The following is a 21,453-nucleotide window of genomic DNA, read 5'->3' as shown; positions in this document are numbered from 1 at the left end:
TGTGCATGATAATGACAGTGATCTTATTGTACTGTACATCCTACTACTGTACATCCTACTCCTCTCCACCACCTCCGGGCAGCACGATGCTCCTTGGGTCATAGTAGTCGTCATCGATCAGAGGAAGACCCTCCGCTTCGCGTTGCTTGATCAGCCTCTCGGCCTCCCTCCTGGCCCACTGGCGCATGCCGTGGTCTGGCAGGTAGTGGATGAACGTTCCACCCAGAACCAGAACCACGGAGATGCCCAGGAAGAAGCCGATCTTCATGTTCCATTCGTCGACCACGGGATCCGCGGAGAACCCGTGGAAGTCCGGGTTCTCGGCGAACGGGCTGACCTCGCCGCGTCCACGTTGACCTTCCCCGGCGCGGGGCGGCTGTAGATCGGACGCGGTGGCGGAACCACCGGCCAGTCCGTGAGGCCGCTGCGACTGGGAGACGGAGAGAGCCCTGCACGCTGCATCGGGCCGGAGACGGGCCAAACCGGGCCCCAAACGAACCAAACGGGACAACATTGTGTCAACGTTGTATATGAGCAAGCACACTGATGATATCACAACCCGGAACGGGAAGCTACTCCTATATTAAGCTCACATGGTTAGTCTTTATATTTTGGGGGGGATGCCCTCGTCATCACAGTGATGTCACAAATGAGTCAGCCAAGTTATGTCCATAAATGGAGTCCTTCCTGGTTCAATTCCACTGGGTTCTGGAGCGGTTGTTCAATGGCCCTCAGTTTGATCTGCATTAAGCCATGGATCCTCATTTGATACCTTTTTTATTTTTGAGGGCCGCTACAGCTTTTTGTCCTATAAGAGCCTTGCAAACGGGGAGCGATAAAACGCGCCTATAGTTCATTTTCAATGAGACCATGCGTTTTTGCCCTGAGAAGTCGCGGTGCCGACACCGCAAGCGTAGTCACGTGAGCGCGGTCCCGTGAATTTGTTGCGCGTTGAAAATGAATGGAGAATTTACGTCATATGTGGACGAGTGCAAACGTTCTAATGAGACTTTATTTAAAACACATTTAAGATTAAGATTGTGAATATTTATATAAAAAATAAAAATGATGGACAATATATTTAATAAAATGGCCACGGACAAGTCTTGCCACCGACCTTTTCTTTCTTTCATGTTCAGACACGTTGATGATGACCCCTGATCTGCACATACAAACAACGTTCACTGGAACCCCTGTTTTGTTGTTGGTGCTTGCGCTGTTGTGGAGCATTTGCTATACCGTATAGACCCCTAGTGTCATTTCTGTACATTGGTATGTGATGCTGTTGCTGCAGGGTGAACTATGGGTAGCATATAGTTATGCTGTAGTTTTTGGCCAGCCAAGACTATGGACTTTAATGTTTGTTCAGGGAAGCAAATGACAACGCAACACATCATCTGGCTGATAAAAACAAGTGTGATTTTCTTTCTTTTTCTGGGACCCCATCCACACGTGAAATCCTCTGTGTTTTAACGGTAGGCCTGCAGATATGTTTTGGTGAAAACAATATTTCACTTGTGTATCTTGTTCTCTCAGCTGATTGTGAAAGAGTTTTCTGTTACCAAAGAGCTGGAGAGAGAAATGGAGACTCGTGTTACTGAACCCACCCTATAAGAGCGTCGCAGTCCCGCCCCCTCGAGAGACCCGGAAAATAAATTCCTGTTCATTTTCCTCATAGACTTTTCAGAAAGTATTTATTTAAAGACGTTTACGCCGCGGACAAAGCCAACTCTTGTCGTGACAAATCATGACAACAAACATTTTTTTTCGGGCCAAACAAAGAAAACGGCAGTTTACAACACTTTTTGTTGGTTTTCTTCTTTGTAATTATTTGTTTGGTCCAAAATTGTGTGTGTTGTCATGATTTGTCACGACAAGAGTTGGCTTCGTACGACGCTTAAAAGGTCTTTAAATAAATACGTTTTGAAATGTCTATGGGAAAAATGCATTGGGATTCATTTCCTGGGCCTGGCGTCGTCATGAAAGGGGGCGGGACTGCGACGCTCTATAGCAGTGCTTCCCAAACTTTTTCATGTCAAGGACCCCCAAATTGACACTAATTATCCCGCGGACCCCCCATTTGCAAATGTGGTAGGGTGGTGTTGATTAAGGTAGCCTACTACGCCACCTGGGGAATTGCGACCCAATAGGTCAGCAAGATATAATTAATAAAAACAATTCCAGCAATAGGACGGTCTCAACAATAAATAGAGGCTCCCAATAAGTCTAAAGTGCAAGTGACTATAAAGTGTATATAGTTATGTATGTATATATATATATCGATATCACACCTGATTCGATATCGTACCTGATTCATTGATTATTGTATTAACAGTTTGTATAATTGGATCTGTACCAATTGTTGAGCAGGTGTCAGAATGAGCTATTCTGAATTACATTCTGCATGGTGGGCTACCAAGATGAGACAAAATTATATTTATTTCATCATAACCACAGCAATGTTATATTCTCCCCAAATAGCCGATCTACAGCTTATGGAAAGTGGTTTCCAAAGTGGCTTGAGAGTTCCAGGGGGTCCCCAGCTAAATGATAGTTTGTACACTCTCAGAGTTAATTAACATTGATTTTACAATATAAATTGGGGGTCCCAGAGACAGAAATGCCATCAAATGGGGGTCCATGGACTATTGCATGTCACACTGGCGGTCCGTGACACTGCTAGATTCGTAAAAATAATCTATGGGGTCCGTGGCATATCTCTTCAAATGGGGGTCTGCGGGCTAATTAGTGTCAATTTGGGGGTCCTTGACATGAAAAGGTTTGGGGACCACTGGCCTGTAGTGAGCTTGCAGATCAGCTATTTTCTGACAACAGGTTGTATATCAATATATTATATCACATGTCAATATCTGCAAGGGACGTTCAATATTTAGGGACGTTCCAATTCCTAGGGGGATGATTTATCCCCCTACCCCTTGACACTCATTATGTAGGGGCAAGGGGGAGGGGCAAGGGCTGAGGGGTAGGGTTAAAAAAGGAATTGGGAAAGGGCCTTACTCTACTTCAGGGGTGCCCAAAAGGTAGATCGTGATCTACCAGTAGATCACAAAGGCTGTGCAGGTAGACCACATGACATGCCCCTGGCCTAAAATATAAATAATTTAAATTAAAAAAAAAATAGTTCAAGTGGCATAATGCCCCTTGAATTAAGGTGACTTGATTGATTTACATCAAAAGCAGCCTGCCTCAAACCCACAATGCAAAATTACGAACGCCATGTGCTGAAAGTGTATACCACCATAACATCTGGATTGTTAGTTTAACCGCAGCAGCCTTGCATCTTTATTGTTGGCATGTCTTAAAAATAGGGGAACATTCGGCAAAAAACAACATTCATCAGTCATCCAAAATGGAAGAACAAGAAAACGTCATTGAAGGAAATGAAGGACACATGAAGTGAAACTATGCAAATATTAATATTCCATTACATGGGTGTTGTGTTGTCTGCATCATTCAGAATAACACAGCATTCCAGTCTTGCAAACGTACGTTATTAAAATATTTATTCAAAGTGAGTGGCATATTCAAAGAGGGTGCATAATGCAAATGCATGCACACACACACACACACACACTATAACTGATCTAACCTAATGGATAGATGTCTAATGTTAAACCTAACCCTAAGCATAAAAACTTGGGGACAACAATTTTTGTGTTCATATTTGACATGCACTCAGGCCTGTCTAAGGTGCACTCACGCACGCACGCACACACACAGACACACTCCAAAGCCCCCACAGGTAGATTTTTTAACTATTTTCAGCAATGGGATAATATCATTTTTGGACTTGGTGGGTAGATCTTGTTCTGCTGGTCATTTAAGTAGCTCTCAAGTAAAAAAAGTGTGGGCACCCCTGCTCTACTTTTACTCTGAGCGACTACAAATTAGCCTACTGCAGCACGATGCTGCTACCTGGTGGGCAGATTGTGTATTTCATTTCCACGGATGGATTTTTCCGTCATTAATTTGATATGATTGGAGCTGAATCCATGATGTGGCAATCACTTTTCTTTTTTTTTTCAGGGTTGTGTTAAATCCAAAATATCATTATTAGGCTACAGCTACCAAAACAAATAAATAAATAAAGACAAAACACTTATTATTTTCCCCATTTTTGGGACTGCACACAGCAAGGCCAGCACAAAACAAACATAATTAAACAGTGATTTTGTATACATGCAATTAAGATACATGCTAATTTATAGGTACTTGTGAATGCAGATAGGCTACGGCAAGAACAGACAGCCTATACAATAACATCAAGAGCTATCATAATAGGCCTACCAGAGTTTAATATAACAATTAAGCAGCTTTGTCCCGACCCTAAATTCCGTATGGTCCCTCCACTGTAGTACAGAGTCAGACTACAGAGGCGACATGCATTTCTCGTTTGTCCTAGGAGGCTTGCCGTAGTGCCAGCCTGCTAACAAGCTAAGTGGATCATCCACTTAGCTTGTTAGCAGGCTGGCACTACGCCAAAACGTGGATGTTTTGGTCATGCTTAACAGAATTAAATGGTCTTTATAAGTTCTGCTTTTTGCGTCGACACGTAAATATACAAAGTGCAGTCTGATACAGATGTAATAATTATCTTGTCTTCTGTGGGAATAGTGGAATGATGACGTTTATAATGTTTGGGGGAGCTAATAATGACAGCCAACTTCAGCAGCAGTGTCTGATTGCACCTGTAACAGTAACATAGTTCCACGTTCCTAAACGTTACTCAAACTATTAAACACAGTTTATACATGCACAGAATATTCACAGCATGGCTGTATTGTCTTCTTCGCCGGCCCCAGCTATGATCCTGCTCACTTTGACATTATTATTGACATGTTTGTACATCAGATATTGTCCTGAACACGAGATCATCAGACAGATCAAGTCAACCAGTGCACAGCAAAACCCTGTGGTTGCATTTGTGAGACGTCTGATCCACTCAGCAAAACTACAGAGCAACGAGAGAGGGAGAGTCCCTTTGGGTAACATTGGCCCCGATCCTGAGTCCCACCACCACCAGCAGCACACACAGGACTCAGGGCGAACCCACACTCGTAATAGTCCCAGTGGAGACGATGATGATGACGACGACGACGACACCTGTGCTATGGCCCTGGAGGACAGGTTTGACTGTGCCAGGGACAGAGCCCTTAGCCAGGGGGAGTGTGAAGGGAGAGGCTGCTGTTTTGCTCCTCTGTCTGGTGGTGGAGGAGGACCACCGTGGTGCTTCTATCCACGGGCGTATGCCGGTGGCTACGGCATGGGACCCCTCACCCCCACCGCGCGAGGCCAGGCTGCCGCCCTGACGCGCTCCGCCCACGCCTCCTACCTGCCCGGGGAGGTCGCCACCCTCCGTCTGGAGGTCATGGAGGAAAGCCACGGTCGCCTGCACCTCACCGTGAGTCTGTCTGTCTGTCTGTAGGGTCTGTCTGTCTGTCTGTCTGTCTGTCTGTCAGGTCTGTCTGTCTGTAGGGTCTGGCTGTCTTATCTCTGCCTTATATTATTCTTACATTACTTCAGAAAGAGATGGAGTACGCACCGGTATGTAATCTCTAAGGCCGGGCAATGGGGGACCAAATCACAAAGATATCACTATCTGTTTTACAAAATACCTCTATCGATATTGTTATCTGTCTGTGAGGATGATCTACATTTTCTTGTGACGTGTTGTGACTGTGAGCTTGTAGATCTGTCACTTTTGCTATTTTTTTAAAACATTTTGGAAAGTATAAAAGAGTACTTAAGTTATTCAAAGCACGAAAAGACACCCCATTTTCCAAATCTACTTTATTACTTTTCAGGAATCACATTTAAAAGTATCAAAAGTGCGAGAACTACAAGCTCAAAATGTGTCGCATTTTGAGCTCACAGATCTGCTGCTTTTGATACTTTTGCGGGACGCTGTAGTAATAATAATGATAATAATAATGAATTGCATTTTTATAGCGCTTTTCCAAGTGCTCAAAGTGCTTCACAATGTTTCATTCATTCATACATTGGGAGGTGAAGCGGCGAACAGTCGTCACCAGTGTCCTCATTTCCCACATTCATACACCAATGGTGGCGAGCTCTCACCGACCGACTCATTGGAGGCAATGTAGGGTTCAGTGTCTTGCCCAAGGACACTTCGACATGTAGACAGGAGGAGCCGGGATTCGAACCTCCGACCCACGGATCATTGGCATTGGACGACCTGCTCTACCTCCTGAGCCACAGCCACCCCCACAAAGTAGTATGATCAAGTAGGGTGTTAAGTTTGTTAAAAACCAAACAAACTTGGGGATAAGTTTCTGACCGACAACAACTAAAATGACACAGAGGTGTTCCCAGCTGGAAAGGTATAACAAGTTACTGTGCTTTGTTCCCCTCCAGATAAAGGACCCTTCCTCTCAGCGATACGAGGTTCCTCTCCCCCATGATGACATTTATACTGATGTCCAGAACCCCCTCTACACCGTTGAATTCCAACCTGAACCTTTTGGCTTCCTTGTGCGCCGTCAATCCAATGGACGGGTCATGTAAGTACTGTTTCCGTACAGTGTTGTTTTCGTCGACTAAAACGAAGACGAATTTTTTTTCCACTGACAAAAAAACGAAATGGAAACTAAATAAAAACTAAGCTATGATGACTAAAACTAAAACTAAATATACTGACAATTTCGTCAACAAATTAAAAACTAGACTAAAATGTTAGGAAGGGACTAGTGGACAAGAGATCCAGTATAAGTCATTTTACAATTAGTTGCATGCTGAAAATAGCCGATCTACAAGCTCACAACGCGACGCATCGTGAGCTTGTAGATCGGCTATTATTATTACATTTAAAATGTAACTAAAGCTAAATGAAAACTATTCAAGAGACTAAAATCAAAATTTGCTGCCAAAAACAACACTGGTTCCGTACAGTACTTGTTCAGGTTATTGAGATTCACACATGACACATTTCTGCAGTGAGGCTTTAACCCATTCAGGACGGGAACCCCTTTTGGTGATTTTTAAGCATTATGTTATACTTTAGCTGTTGAAAAATAGCAGATCTACAAGCTCATAGCACAGCACTGAGTATATTCTTTTTGAAAACGAGTGCAAATCTTTGAATATTCTTTCACAGCCAACGTTTTTAACTCGTATCTTTGCTTCTGGGGGGGGGGGGGGGGGTGGGGTGGTCCCTGGAACAACATATTTTAAGATGGGGGGTCTGTGGCCAAATATATATCATTCTGTGCGTCCTTGGCATGAAATGGTGTGAACACAACTGATAAAGAAACATGGGTTTTTCAGAAAAAACTGGTTGGATTTAGAAGACATCCTCAGTTAATGTATCTCTCCTGTTTGCCTGTTTGCTGCGTGTGTCTTTCCTGTTGCGTCTCGGACCTCTCCTCTAGTGTGAACAGCACGGTGGCTCCGCTGCTGTTTGCTGACCAGTACCTGCAGCTGTCCACCGCTCTGGCCTCCTCGCTGGTGACCGGCCTGGGGGAGCACTACGCCCCTCTCACCCTGGACCTCAACTGGACCTCCCTCACGCTGTGGAACAGAGACGTGGCCCCTCACGTGAGTCAACAAACCCTGTACAACCCAGATTCGGCACAAACAAGGGACTAAATTATTTTCGCTCCTATGCCACCAAAATGTGGAACGCCCTATCAACAGTCATTAAGACATGTGAATCCCTTGACTCCTTCAAAACCGCTCTCAAAGGGCACCTACGGACGGCTGCAATTCGAAACTGGCCTCTGTAAAATCTGAATCACCCCCCCCCCTTTTCCCCTCACTGTATGTGTTTCTTTTCCCTTTTTGCTTCCTTTATGATGAATTCCTGTTATGTTCTTTAACTATATAGAAGTGTCTATTTGTACGTCTCTAAATGTTTTGATGAATTGAACAAAGTGGACCCTGTTGTAAACAAGTGTAATGCTTAATTGGGTCGTCCACTCACAGTTAACAGTCTTTGTATTGAGTTTGTGCTTGAAATGTACTGTAATTCTGCAAACTGTTAGTAAATATTTCAATCAATCAAAAAGTCACGATCTGTGGAACGGAGACGACAGCGCGTGAGTCTGTGGAGTTAGCGCCACAACAAATGCACATCTCTTAACCCCTTCTGACCTGAGATCAGATTCATGCGAGGTTTCCACTGGACACACACTGGTCTGATTAACCCATTCTGACCTGAGATCAGATTCTAAAAATGTCAGTCGTTCTTCGATTTTTCAAAAATAGCAGACCTACAAGCTCGTATCGCGCCACTCGGTGGCGCGATATGAGCTTGTAGATCTGCTATTTTTCAATAGCTAAAGCACGACATGATGCTAACACATTCAGAATGGGTTAACCCCTTTAGGCCTTTAGGCCTGACGTCGACATTTAAAAAAATGTCTTCCTAAATCATGACAATTTTCCGACCCCCATCTGAAAATATGTTGTTCTAGGGACCCCCCCCTCCCTAGAAGCAAAGATTTGAGTTAAAAACGTCTGAACGAATATATATTCAAAGATTTGCACTACATTTCCACGATTCTTCAAAAATAGCAGACCCTACAAGCTCGGTGCCGCGCTATGAGCTTGTAGATCTGCTATTTTTCAATAGCTAAAGTATAACAACACCAAACACCAAAATGGGTTCATGTCACATTTCAGCTCTCCATAGCCAGTGTCTCGTGTAAAAGAGATTTCTGATCTCAATGGGAAACTTTAGTGAAAAGCGAAGCAGTGTGAAATATAACAGGAATAATCGTATTGCTAAATGATCAGCATGAACCATTCCATGTTCTGATTTAAAAGAAAGGTACGGTATGGATAGTTGTTTATTTCATGTTATTGTCTGTAGAGCGATGCTAATCTGTACGGCTCCCATCCATTCTACCTGGTACAAGAAGAGGATGGTCTGGCCCATGGAGTCTTCCTGCTCAACAGCAATGCCATGGGTACGTTATTAATGTCATGGGTACCTGGATAACAGCTTATTAATGTCATGGGTATGTTATTAATGTCATGGGTACCTGGATAACAGCTTATTAATGTCATGGGTACATTATTAATGTCATGGGTACCTGGATATCAGCTTATTAATGTCATGGGTATGTTATTAATGTCATAGGTACCTGGATATCAGCTTATTAATGTCATGGGTACGTTATTAATGTCATGGGTACCTGGATAACAGCTTATTAATGTCATGGGTACCTGGATAACAGCTTATTAATGTCATGGGTACGTTGTTAATGTCATGGGTACGTTATTAATGTCATGGGTACCTGGATAACAGCTTATTAATGCCATGGGTACGTTATTAATGTCATAGGTACCTGGATATCAGCTTATTAATGCCATGGGTACGTTATTAATGTCATAAGTACCTGGATATCAGCTTATTAATGTCATAGGTATGTTATTAATGTCATGGGTACCTGGATATCAGCTTAATGTCATGGGTACGTTATAAATATCATGGGTAAACCTGGATATCAGCTTATTAATGTCATGGGTACGTTATTAATGTCATGGGTACCTGGATATCAGCTTATTAAAGGAGAATTCCATACTAAAAGGCTTTCTTACCTTTCTTTGTAGTTGCTACGTCCCCACCAAAGAGGTCCAGGTGTTATTTTGTGCAAAAGCTCCTTATTGGCTATTTCCCCTACCATAAGCCCTAAATTAATTGCATTGAATTGAATGGGAATTGAATGGGGATATGGGGTGTTGTGCTAAATTGCTTATTTCCATCGCTCAAAATAATAATTTTGTTGTATATATCCTCTCTTCATAATGTAAATAATATCCCAAGCGGCACACTTTACTACTTATTTAGATGGAAATAAGCAAATTAGCACAACACCCCATAGCCCCATTCAATTCCCATTCAATGCAATTCATTGAGGGCTTATGGTTGGGGAAATAGCCAATAAGGAGTTTTTGCACAAAAAAAACACCTGGACCTCTTTGGTGAGTACGTAACTACAAAGAAAAGTAAGAAAGGTAAAAAAGTTTTCTAGCATGGAATTATCCTTTAATGTCATGGGTACGTTATAAATATCATGGGTAAACCTGGATATCAGCTTATTAATGTCATCGGTACCTGGACATCACTTTATTAATGTCATGGGTACGTTATTAACCCATTCTGAACGGGAACCCATTTTGGTGTTGAGCATCATGTCGTGCTTTAGCTATTTAAAAATAGCAGATCTACAAGCTCATATCGCGCCACCGAGTGGCGCGATACGAGCTTGTAGGTCTGCTATTTTTGAAAAATCGTAGAACGACTGACATTTTTAGAATCTGATCTCAGGTCAGAATGGGTTCGTCAGACCAGTGTGTTGTCCAGTGGAAACCTCGTATGAATCTGATCTCAGGTCAGAATGGGTTAATATCATGGGTACCTGGATATCAGCTTATTAATGCCATGGGTACGTTATTAATGTCATGGGTACCTGGATATCAGCTTATTAATGTCATGGGTACATTATTAATGTCATGGGTACGTTATTAATATCATGGGTACCTGGATATCAGCTTATTAATGCCATGGGTACGTTATTAATGTCATGGGTACCTGGATATCAGCTTATTAATGTCATGGGTACATTATTAATGTCATGGGTAAACCTGGATATCAGTTTATTAATGTCATGGGTACGTTATTAATATCATGGGTAAACCTGGATATCAGCTTATTAATGTCATCGGTACCTGGACATCAGCTTATTAATGTCACGGGTACTACTGGGATGTCACTTTATGCTTGGATATCTTTATTAATGTCATGAGTATTCTTCCTTCTCTGCCAGAGCTTCCCATTCCCTTATTAGTGCTGTTCATTTGCCCCATAGTACGAGGATATGTCATTATTACTAGTGTAAATGTCTGAACTCTGTTCTGTATAGAAGTAATCCTGCAGCCTGTAATGTACTTAACTGTGCTGTGTGTGTGTACAGATGTGATCCTGCAGCCTGTAATGTAGTTATTAACTGTGCTGTGTGTGTACAGAGGTGATCCTGTAGGCTGTAATGTACTTATTAACTGTGCTGTGTGTGTACAGAGGTGATCCTGTAGGCTGTAATGTACTTATTAACTGTGCTGTGTGAGTACAGAGGTGATCCTGTAGGCTGTAATGTACTTATTAACTGTGCTGTGTGTGTACAGAGGTGATCCTGTAGGCTGTAATGTACTTATTAACTGTGCTGTGTGAGTACAGAGGTGATCCTGTAGGCTGTAATGTACTTATTAACTGTGCTGTGTGAGTACAGAGGTGATCCTGTAGGCTGTAATGTACTTATTAACTGTGCTGTGTGTGTACAGAGGTGATCCTGTAGGCTGTAATGTACTTATTAACTGTGCTGTGTGTGTACAGAGGTCATCCTGCAGCCTGCTCCTGCTCTCACGTGGGTGACCATCGGTGGAATCCTGGACCTCTACGTCTTCTTGGGTCCTGACCCCCAGAGCGTCGTCCGACAGTACCTCCAGGTCATCGGTACGGTGGTGAAAACTACACACACTGACTGAACCTATCAGGGCTCTGCCAGCCAAACCATGTTTTACTGAACCTATCAGGGCTCTGCCAGCCAAACCATGTTTTACTGAACCTATCAGGGCTCTCTGCCAGCCAAACCATGTTTTACTGAACCTATCAGGGCTCTGCCAGCCAAACCATGTTTTACTGAACCTATCAGGGCTCTGCCAGCCAAACCATGTTTTACTGAACCTATCAGGGCTCTGCCAGCCAAACCATGTTTTACTGAACCTATCAGTGCTCTGCCAGCCAAACCATGTTTCTCAACACTTCCCACTAAATCAAAAAACATCCTGGGTTCCATCCCTGCCCCATTTCACCCCGTCTCTCTTTCACTCAAGCTCTAGCTTTTTTTTCTTCCTTTTTAACAAAAGAGCTATTATCTGCGAAAAGTCTCTTCTAAGGGCAGATTCAGACTAGGGGTCTCGGGTCCACACCTACGTCCAGTTGCCAGTTTTTTTGTGGCTTTCGCCTTTATTTTATTATTTAAAGGACTGTTAGTGCACGTGTGTGTATTTAACCCATTTTGGGGGCGGGAACCCCTTTTGGTGTTAGCATTATTGTGAAGCCTTTACTTCTAGGCTAAACAGCAGGGCGACTGGGTTGAACTTTAGTTTGACGCGTGCAGTGATTAATTCAATATCCAGTCGTTGAATCTCTTTTGGATTATGTCAATCCATTTATTGAGAACATCCATATTCGCAGCAGTCGTATTCAAACTTTAAATAAACGGTGTAAACTTACAAACAAACAACAAACTGAACCATCGACCACGCACGGTCGAAAACTGTGTCGTCTTCCCCGGTCGCACCTGAGTGCCGTCACAGTGATAAGGGTTTCCATGACAACCACCCACCATTCTGACTGACTGATTGCCATGACGTCATGATATAAGAAGGGCACATCATACTCATCATTAATTCGTTTAAATAAATGAAACAAAATAAACAAAAAGCATTTTGGCTCCAACATTTATGTTATGCTTTAGCTATTGAAAAATAGCAGATCTACAAGCTCGAGTGGCGCGCTACGAGCTTGTGGGTCTGCTATTTTTGGAGAAATCGAAGAACGACTGACATAGAAACATAGCTTTTTTCTGAAAACTGTCATTTTCAAACAGACATTTTTTTTAGAATCTCATCTCAGGTCAACATGGTTTCAAAAATATATATTGAAATGAGGGCCTGGACTTTGTCGTTCTTCACAGGCTATCCCATGATGCCTCCATATTGGTCTCTGGGCTTCCACCTGTGTCGCTGGGGCTACCGGACCACCAACGCCACGCGGGAGGTGGCACAGCGCATGCACCATGCCAACATGCCCCTGGTAAGGAGGTGGCACAGCGCATGCACCATGCCAACATGCCCCTGGTAAGGAGGTGGCACAGCGCATGCACCATGCCAACATGCCCCTGGTAAGGAGGTGGCACAGCGCATGCACCATGCCAACATGCCCCTGGTAAGGAGGTGGCACAGCGCATGCACCATGCCAACATGCCCCTGGTAAGGAGGTGGCACAGCGCATGCACCATGCCAACATGCCCCTGGTAAGGAGGTGGCACGGCGCATGCACCATGCCAACATGCCCCTGGTAAGGAGGTGGCACAGCGCATGCACCATGCCAACATGCCCCTGGTAAGGAGGTGGCACAGCGCATGCACCATGCCAACATGCCCCTGGTAAGGAGGTGGCACAGCGCATGCACCATGCCAACATGCCCCTGGTAAGGAGGTGGCACGGCGCATGCACCATGCCAACATGCCCCTGGTAAGGAGGTGGCACAGCGCATGCACCATGCCAACATGCCCCTGGTAAGGAGGTGGCACGGCGCATGCACCATGCCAACATGCCCCTGGTAAGGAGGTGGCACGGCGCATGCACCATGCCAACATGCCCCTGGTAAGGAGGTGGCACAGCGCATGCACCATGCCAACATGCCCCTGGTAAGGAGGTGGCACAGCGCATGCACCATGCCAACATGCCCCTGGTAAGGAGGTGGCACAGCGCATGCACCATGCCAACATGCCCCTGGTAAGGAGGTGGCACGGCGCATGCACCATGCCAACATGCCCCTGGTAAGGAGGTGGCACAGCGCATGAACCATGCCAACATGCCTCTGGTAAGGAGGTGGCACAGCGCATGCACCATGCCAACATGCCTCTGGTAAGGAGGTGGCACAGCGCATGCACCATGCCAACATGCCTCTGGTAAGGAGGTGGCACAGCGCATGCACCATGCCAACATGCCTCTGGTAAGGAGGTGGCACGGCGCATGCACCATGCCAACATGCCCCTGGTAAGGAGGTGGCACAGCGCATGAACCATGCCAACATGCCTCTGGTAAGGAGGTGGCACAGCGCATGCACCATGCCAACATGCCTCTGGTAAGGAGGTGGCACAGCGCATGCACCATGCCAACATGCCTCTGGTAAGGAGGTGGCACAGCGCATGCACCATGCCAACATGCCTCTGGTAAGGAGGTGGCACAGCGCATGCACCATGCCAACATGCCTCTGGTAAGGAGGTGGCACGGCTCATGCACCATGCCAACATGCCCCTGGTAAGGAGGTGGCACAGCGCATGCACCATGCCAACATGCCCCTGGTAAGGAGGTGGCACGGCTCATGCACCATGCCAACATGCCTCTGGTAAGGAGGTGGCACAGCGCATGCACCATGCCAACATGCCTCTGGTAAGGAGGTGGCACAGCGCATGCACCATGCCAACATGCCTCTGGTAAGGAGGTGGCACAGTGCATGCACCATGCCAACATGCCTCTGGTAAGGAGGTGGCACAGCGCATGCACCGCGCCAACCTACCTCCGGTAAACATCATAGTATAAGCTATAAAATACATTGTTTACATGTGATGAACTCTTACAGTTCACAGCACACTGGGGTGCTTGTGAGACAAGTCCGGGTGTGCCTTGACAACAACCACACATTATTATTATTGCAAATATACCTGTATAACATCTAGATACAAAGGTTTTTATAAACTATTATCTAATTCACTCAGTGCTTTGTGCACACTGATTTCACTTTAACTTCTATACCCTGAACATATACTGACCTGTTAACCGCTCTCAATCCGGCGGCCCTATATTTTAGGCATATGCTGTAGTTTAATCGTTTAATGACAAGCTCACAAGTTCACGACGCATTGCGACACGTGAGCTTGTAGCTTGGCTATTCGCTAGGAATACAGGCGTGTTCTGTAATACTGGCACAAGGTTGGCTCTGCCACTTTGAGAGGTTTTTATGAGCAGCCACTTCATTCTGAAATGCTGCTGTTGTGTTGTGATGCATTGGACGTATTATTACCATGTGTTGTTCTTCCTTACTGTAAATCGCTCTGGATTAACCCATTCTGAACGGGAACCCATTTTGGTGTTAGCATCATGTTATGCTTTAGCTATTGAAAAATAGCAGATCTACAAGCTCATAGCGCGCCACCGAGTGGCGTGCTACGAGCTTGTAGGTCTGCTATTTTTGAAAAATCGAAGAACGACTGACATTTTTAGAATCTGATCTCAGGTCAGAATGGGTTAATCCGACCAGTGTGTGTCCAGTGGAAACCTCATATGAAACTGATCTCAGGTCAGAATGGGTATAAGAGCGTCTTGCTAAATGCCTAAATTGTGTTGTGTCGTGTTGCGTCATCAGGACGTCCAGTGGAACGACCTGGACTATGCGGATAAACGCAGGGTGTTCACCTTTGACCCCCGGCGGTTTGGGGACCTCCCAGACATGGTGCAGGAGCTCCACCAGAGGGGCATGAAGTACGTCCTGATCCTGGTGAGATATACCTTGACCTTGACCTCGTAAGTCATACAGAGCGTCGCAGTCCCTCCCCCCTTTCAGAACGACGAGTGGCCCAGGAAATGAATCGCAGTGCATTTTTTCCCATAGGCATTTCTTAAATTATTTATTTAAAGACCTTTTTAAGCGTCGTACGAAGCCAACTCTTGTCGTGACAAATCACAATATTTTGGACCAAACAAATAATTACAAAGGAGAAAAACAACAAAGGCCCGAAGAATTGTGTTTGTTGTCATGATTTGTCACGACGAAGAGTTGGCTTCGTACGACGCTTAAAAGGTCTTTAAATAAAAAATAAATAAAAAATGCCTATGGGGAAAAATGCATTGGGATTCATTTCCTGGGCCACTCGTTCTGAAAGGGGGAGGCACTGTGACGCTCTATAACCCTAGCCTCGGTATACCCAGGCTTTGTTCTGAAAGGGGGGAGGCACTGTGACGCTCTATAACCCTAGCCTCGGTATACCCAGGCTTTGTTCTGAAAGGGGGGAGGGACTGTGACGCTCTATAACCCTAGCCTCGGTATACCCAGGCTTTGTTCTGAAAGGGGGAGGCACTGTGACGCTCTATAACCCTAGCCTCGGTATACCCAGGCTTTGTTCTGAAAGGGGGGAGGCACTGTGACGCTCTATAACCCTAGCCTCGGTACCCAGGCTTTCATTTTCGTCGGCGCAAAAAAAAACGAAAGCCTTGGAGGAACGTCATTGGCCCGCTCTGGGGCTAGAAGTGGGAGTCAACCCTTCCGGGTGGGCGTCGCTCAAAATTATGTGTGGGGGGTTGGGGGCGGGCACTAGACAGATCAGTGAGATCCAATCAGGGCGTGCCACGACCCGCCCCTCTAGAACACGTTAGCTCAGGCTATCATCATAACCCTAACCGTCTGTAACATAATGAAGTACGTTCTAATCCCACTAAGATGTATTCAAAAGGGACAACAAAGATCATAATAAACTCCTTTAATTTTTATAAATAATAATACTAATTATTATTATTATTATTATTATAATAACAATAGCAACAACAGCAACAATGATAATAGATCAAACTTGTAGAGCGCTTTTCTAGGCACTCAACGATGCTTTACAAAACAACATGAATAACTTTATTAAAACAAGGGGCTACAAAAGAAGCATAAAATCTGTTCAAAATAGAAAGACAGCAGAAGCTGTAATAAAAGCAATAAAATCCAATAAAAACCTCATTATCGATGATTAGTGCAGTTAGTTCTGCTGGAACAAGAGGAAAGCTGACTGAAACTCAGTCAGTAACCATATTTGTCCAGGAGATGGCAGCCTTGCACCTTGAATCAAACGTCACTCCAGGTGTTCAGGTCTGAAACTATACATTGTTTTCTTACAGATACTTAATTAACAATTAATCAACGAATAGAGAAACGCAACAAAAAATGTATAATGGTTTTCTTTATACATCAGTGACTCAATGTAAAGTTTGACCAAAACAAAATCAATTAGTATGAATTAGTATATATACTAATGTACTAATTAATTAATTAGTATATTATTGTATGAACAACCACTTTGTCGTGCAACAATATCTATCACAAACAAAATAGCAAAAATAGCTGCTCTACAAGCTTCTAAAACACACACACACACACACACACACACACACACACACACACACACACACACACACACACACACACACACACGTATGTATATGTATATAAATAAATAGCTGTGTATGTCTATGAAAACCTTTTCATAATGCATTGAATAAAGGTATTAGTTTGATGAACACGGTGTGTTCCAGGACCCTGGGATCAGCAGCAGCAGCCCTCCAGGTACCTACCCTCCCTTTGATGATGGTCTGAAGAGAGACGTCTTCATCAAGAACCTCACGGGACACACGCTCATTGGCAAGGTGTGTGAGTACGTGCGTGTGTGTGTGTGTGCGTGAGTGCGCTCGCGCCTATTCTGGTTCCTTACCGATTCCTATGGGGAGCTCCAAATGTCTGTAACTCTGAGTGTACAAATGGAACCAAACGGGTCCATTTGGTCCCATTTTTTCCACACTCTCAGATGGTTCTTATGGTGGTTCATTAAATGAAAAAGTTTGACAACCACCACCGCCGGTATAGCAGTTCACATAACCACCTCTGACAGTGTCTTTAACCCATTTTAGACCTGAGGACGATTCTACAAATGTCTTCTACATCCTGACAGTTTTCACAAAAGCCTATGTTTCTATGTCAGTCGTTCTCAAACGCATCTGGAAATATGTAGTTCCAGGGACCCCCCCCCCCCCCCCCCCCCCAAAAAAATCAAAGATTTGAGTTCAAAACGTTAGCTCTGAAAGAATTTAGGCTATATTCAAGTATTTGCGCCACATTTTCACGATTTTTCAATAGCAGATCTACAAGCTCGTAGTGCTATGAGCTTGTAGATCTGCTATTTTTCAATTATTCCAGAAACGGTTCCAAATGTGATGGAACCCATTCCGGTTCCTCCATGTTGGATCCGGTTCCTCCCGATTCCCCCAAACCTAGTGTGCATACATCATGTGCATTCATGTTAAAAAGCTACAATCTGGGACAAGTTGTAATGAATAGAACTTAATTTGATCAATCTGTAGGATTGAGTAAGTGGTGTATGAATTAATGAAATATGTATTTTCGTGTCATGCCACTTTGGCCCATCCCATATGGGATTACATGACACATTTAACAAAGTACGTTGTTACAGTCCTTCTTGTTCAAATTCCAACATGCATTATTGAATACTATGAATACATTATTTGTACAGTATTTGAACAAAAATGAAAACAAATAAACGTGGCCATTTTACATGTAAATGGCCCTCCTCCTCATTGACCAGGCCTTTTCAAGGAATGAGGCAAATGAAAAGGTGTACTTTTGAAACAGGCGCTTCTCTCGAAGTCCTCCGATGTATTTTGGGTTTGATGGTTCGTTTGGTTTGGTATATTTGGTTTTGGACTTATATGGTACATTTATTTGGTATTGTATTGGTCTTGTTTTGAAATGATTTGATTTATTGTATAACTCACACTGTATTATATTGACAATGAATTAACCATTGTATTGTTGATGGTAATCAATTGATGTATTTAATGCACAGATATTATTGTTAAACTATGAAATCATTGATTTGTAATATTTATTTTCTAATTTAGAGTTTTCACGGTGTTCCAATGAACACAGGGCCTTCTCCCTGGACCTTCCCCTATGGAACGCTCTCCCCAAACACATCCGAGATTTGGATCTATCTTATTAAAAAGTCTCTCCTCCTCATTTTCAATTTCCTTTAGATCACACAGACTACATAATCTATCCTCCTCAACCCAACCGTGCCTACATATCTACCTGTCTCAATATGCAGACCAAGTATGCCAGCTCTAATTTAGGCACATAAGGATCGTTTCTTTTTTGACAGATTATACAGTACATAGTTTTCCGTGTCATAGACACGTGTTATCTCACAGTACGTGCGGAGCTTTGGTTTACAGTTACACCATATATCCAGTGCCCATCTATCCTTTACATTTAGAAAAATAATGTGTAAGTGTAAGTGCCAATCATTGCTATAATATGCTAATAAGCAACCAATCATAATCCACAGAGGTTTGTTTCTCCGCAATTATTTTGTTCATGTGTGTTTTGGAAATAATCATCGGTTGGATCGGGCTGAAACCGTGCCCAAATATGGGGTCATACATCACAGATATAGGTCATACATGACTGACCCAGATCCACATGGAAGCCACACCCTATTAGACCCCGTCTTGTTTACGTGGTTGCACATACTATAGTTCTTGTTTTGATGTTGTTGCTGTTGGCCTCACTCACACCTAAGACACACTTGTGTCCTGTGTCTTCTGTGTGTCATTTCCAATGCTAAAAGGGTTTCATCTGCGGATTCGGGTTCTTGGAAAAGCCCCCCCAGCCACTGCGTTAGTTTTACTGAGGTTAGGTTTAGGTATTGTTTACTGAGGTTAGGTTTAGGTATAGTTTTACTGAGGTTAAGGTTAGGGTTAGGTTTAGGTATAGTTTTACTGAGGTTAAGGTTAGGGTTAGGTTTAGGTATAGTTTTACTGAGGTTAGGTTTAGGTATAGTTTTTTTTTAGGGTTAGGTGTAGGCTGTCAATCACAGCGACTGGCCATTCACAGCGCACCATTTACTCAAACCCGCAGATGAAAACATATTCGCATCCCCCCCCCCCCCCATGCAACAAGGTTATTCAAACCATGTGACTCCCATCGGAAATGCATTGAGGCGGCCATGACACACAGAAGACACAGGAACACAAGTGTGTCTTGTGTGTGTCTTAGGGTGTGAGTGAGGCCTATGTGGACACCAAAGAGTACAAAGGATTGTACTGTATTTAGCCATATGTGAGATAAAAGAAAAAAAAGGATTTCAAATGTTGAGTTCCATGTTGTACGTCCAGGTGTGGCCCGGCCCAACGGCCTTCCCTGACTTCACCAACCCAGACGCCACCCAGTGGTGGGAGGACTGCATCGCTCTGTTCCACTCTAAAGTCGCGGTGGACGGCCTGTGGATTGTGAGTATATACTATGACGTCACGGCGCATCTCTGGCCTCCAAAAGGTACTGGAGCAGTTCATCTCTGGCCTCCAAAAGGTACTGGAGCAGTTCATCTCTGGCCTCCAAAAGGTACTGGAGCAGTTCATCTCTGGCCTCCAAAAGGTACTGGAGCAGTTCAGACTATTTTCACCTTTTTATGCAAAGCATGGAACGAAAACAAGGTTTCAACGTCTTCGTCGGGTCATAAAGAAACACAGGCTACAGGTGGCACAGTTGGTAGTGCAGTCGCCTCACAGCTAGAAGGTCCTGGGTTCGATTCCCGCTCGGGGCGCTGTGGGTGCTGGCGGCGTGTTTCCTCCTCCTCCGCGTCATCAGTGCCCATACCCGAAGGCGGGGTTGGCGAAAGGGCCTTTCTGTGTGGAGTTTGCATGTTCTCCCCGTGTCCCCTAGGGTAGGTACCCTCACATGTTCTCCCCGTGTCCCCTAGGGTAGGTACCCTCACAAAAACATGCAGTAATCCTGGTCTCTAAACTGCCTCCCCCTGGCCAGCCGGGGCGCCTGATGGAGGGGAAAGGAACTGGTTGGAATAACGTGTTCCTTCCACGTGCTACGTCCAACCAGGGAAACTCCCCCCTGTCAGGTGTAAAGGAGCAACTTGGACACTCAGGCATGAAGGAAGCGTGAGTTAAGTCCGTTGCTCTCCCTAGGTTGGCGCAGGGTGTGTAGAGCCCAGGATCACGTCACAGGATGATTGACACAGGGGTGAAAAATGGGTTACAAAATTGTGGGACAAAAAATATAAATTATAAAAAAAAGAGAGGCAGTGGCATTCCATTCAATTAGCCAATGTCTAGAGGCCAACAGTAATGAGATGTGCAGCTTTCCACATGTGAGATAATTTTTTTTTATTATTGGTTGATTGATTTATTAACAGTTTGCAGAATTACAGTACATTTCAATTAAGTACAAGTCAATACAACAACCGTTAACTGTGAGTGGACGACACCATGAAGCATTACACTTGTTTACAATAGGGCCCACCATTTTCAATTCATCAAAACATACGAATATATACACAACTATATAGTCAAAACAAGAAATCATCATAGAGGAGGTAAAAAGGGAAAATAAACATATACAGTGAGGGGGAAAAGGGGTGGGTGGGGGATTCAGATTTTACGGGGGCCTGTTTCTAATTGCAGCCGTCCGTAGGTGCCCGTTGAGGGCGGTTTTGAAGGAGTCAAGGGATTTGCATGTCTTAATGACTGTAATGACATGAATTTTGGTCCCTTGTTTGTGCCGACACACAGTTACAACTTTCTAAATATAACAAGGACGACATGCAGACTGAAACGGGTGAATTCACTTTGTGATTGAATAATATAAGGTCAAAAGTTAGGCTTGTATAAAAAAGACAGTCATGAATTTATAGCTCTTACAATTTCATTGTACATACAATTAATACAATTACAAAAATACATTTAGGGGCAGCAGGCCAACTATGTGGGAATGGACTGCTGGTTAAGGGCTGAACATTAATTTGATTGGCTTTCAACGTTTGCGGGAGAGGCCACACA

General features: G+C 44.1%; 3 protein-coding genes across 3 annotated transcripts in view; 1 reads left to right on the top strand and 2 right to left on the bottom strand.

Annotated features, from left to right (window-relative positions):
- Positions 1-21,453, bottom strand: part of LOC310869948 (hydroxyacylglutathione hydrolase, mitochondrial-like) — a 477,037-nt gene that overhangs the window by 343,617 nt on the left and 111,967 nt on the right. The window lies entirely within an intron of this gene.
- On the bottom strand, positions 56-514 carry LOC310868642 (NADH dehydrogenase [ubiquinone] 1 beta subcomplex subunit 11, mitochondrial-like; the record flags this gene model as incomplete). Its single annotated transcript, XM_083779099.1, has 1 exon — positions 56-514. One exon carries the CDS (start codon positions 512-514, stop codon positions 56-58), a length of 459 nt encoding a protein of 152 aa, XP_083635225.1.
- LOC310868641 (lysosomal alpha-glucosidase-like) overlaps positions 871-21,453 on the top strand; it is a gene marked incomplete at its 5' end in the record, with an annotated part of 33,400 nt that continues 12,817 nt past the window's right edge. The window contains 11 exons of the mRNA XM_083779098.1: positions 871-921; positions 1,537-1,591; positions 4,968-5,422; positions 6,397-6,542; positions 7,410-7,575; positions 8,852-8,948; positions 11,375-11,494; positions 12,741-12,859; positions 15,197-15,328; positions 17,125-17,235; positions 19,780-19,893. Of these exons, the coding sequence (XP_083635224.1) occupies positions 871-921; positions 1,537-1,591; positions 4,968-5,422; positions 6,397-6,542; positions 7,410-7,575; positions 8,852-8,948; positions 11,375-11,494; positions 12,741-12,859; positions 15,197-15,328; positions 17,125-17,235; positions 19,780-19,893 (1,566 nt within the window). The remainder of the gene's footprint in view (positions 922-1,536; positions 1,592-4,967; positions 5,423-6,396; positions 6,543-7,409; positions 7,576-8,851; positions 8,949-11,374; positions 11,495-12,740; positions 12,860-15,196; positions 15,329-17,124; positions 17,236-19,779; positions 19,894-21,453) is intronic.

This window comes from Protomyctophum parallelum, assembly GCF_964188405.1.
Source record: "Protomyctophum parallelum genome assembly, chromosome: 13".
Taxonomy (NCBI): domain Eukaryota; kingdom Metazoa; phylum Chordata; class Actinopteri; order Myctophiformes; family Myctophidae; genus Protomyctophum; species Protomyctophum parallelum.
The sequence above is the reverse complement of the archived record's forward strand: the minus strand, read 5'-3'. Positions and strand labels throughout refer to the sequence as shown.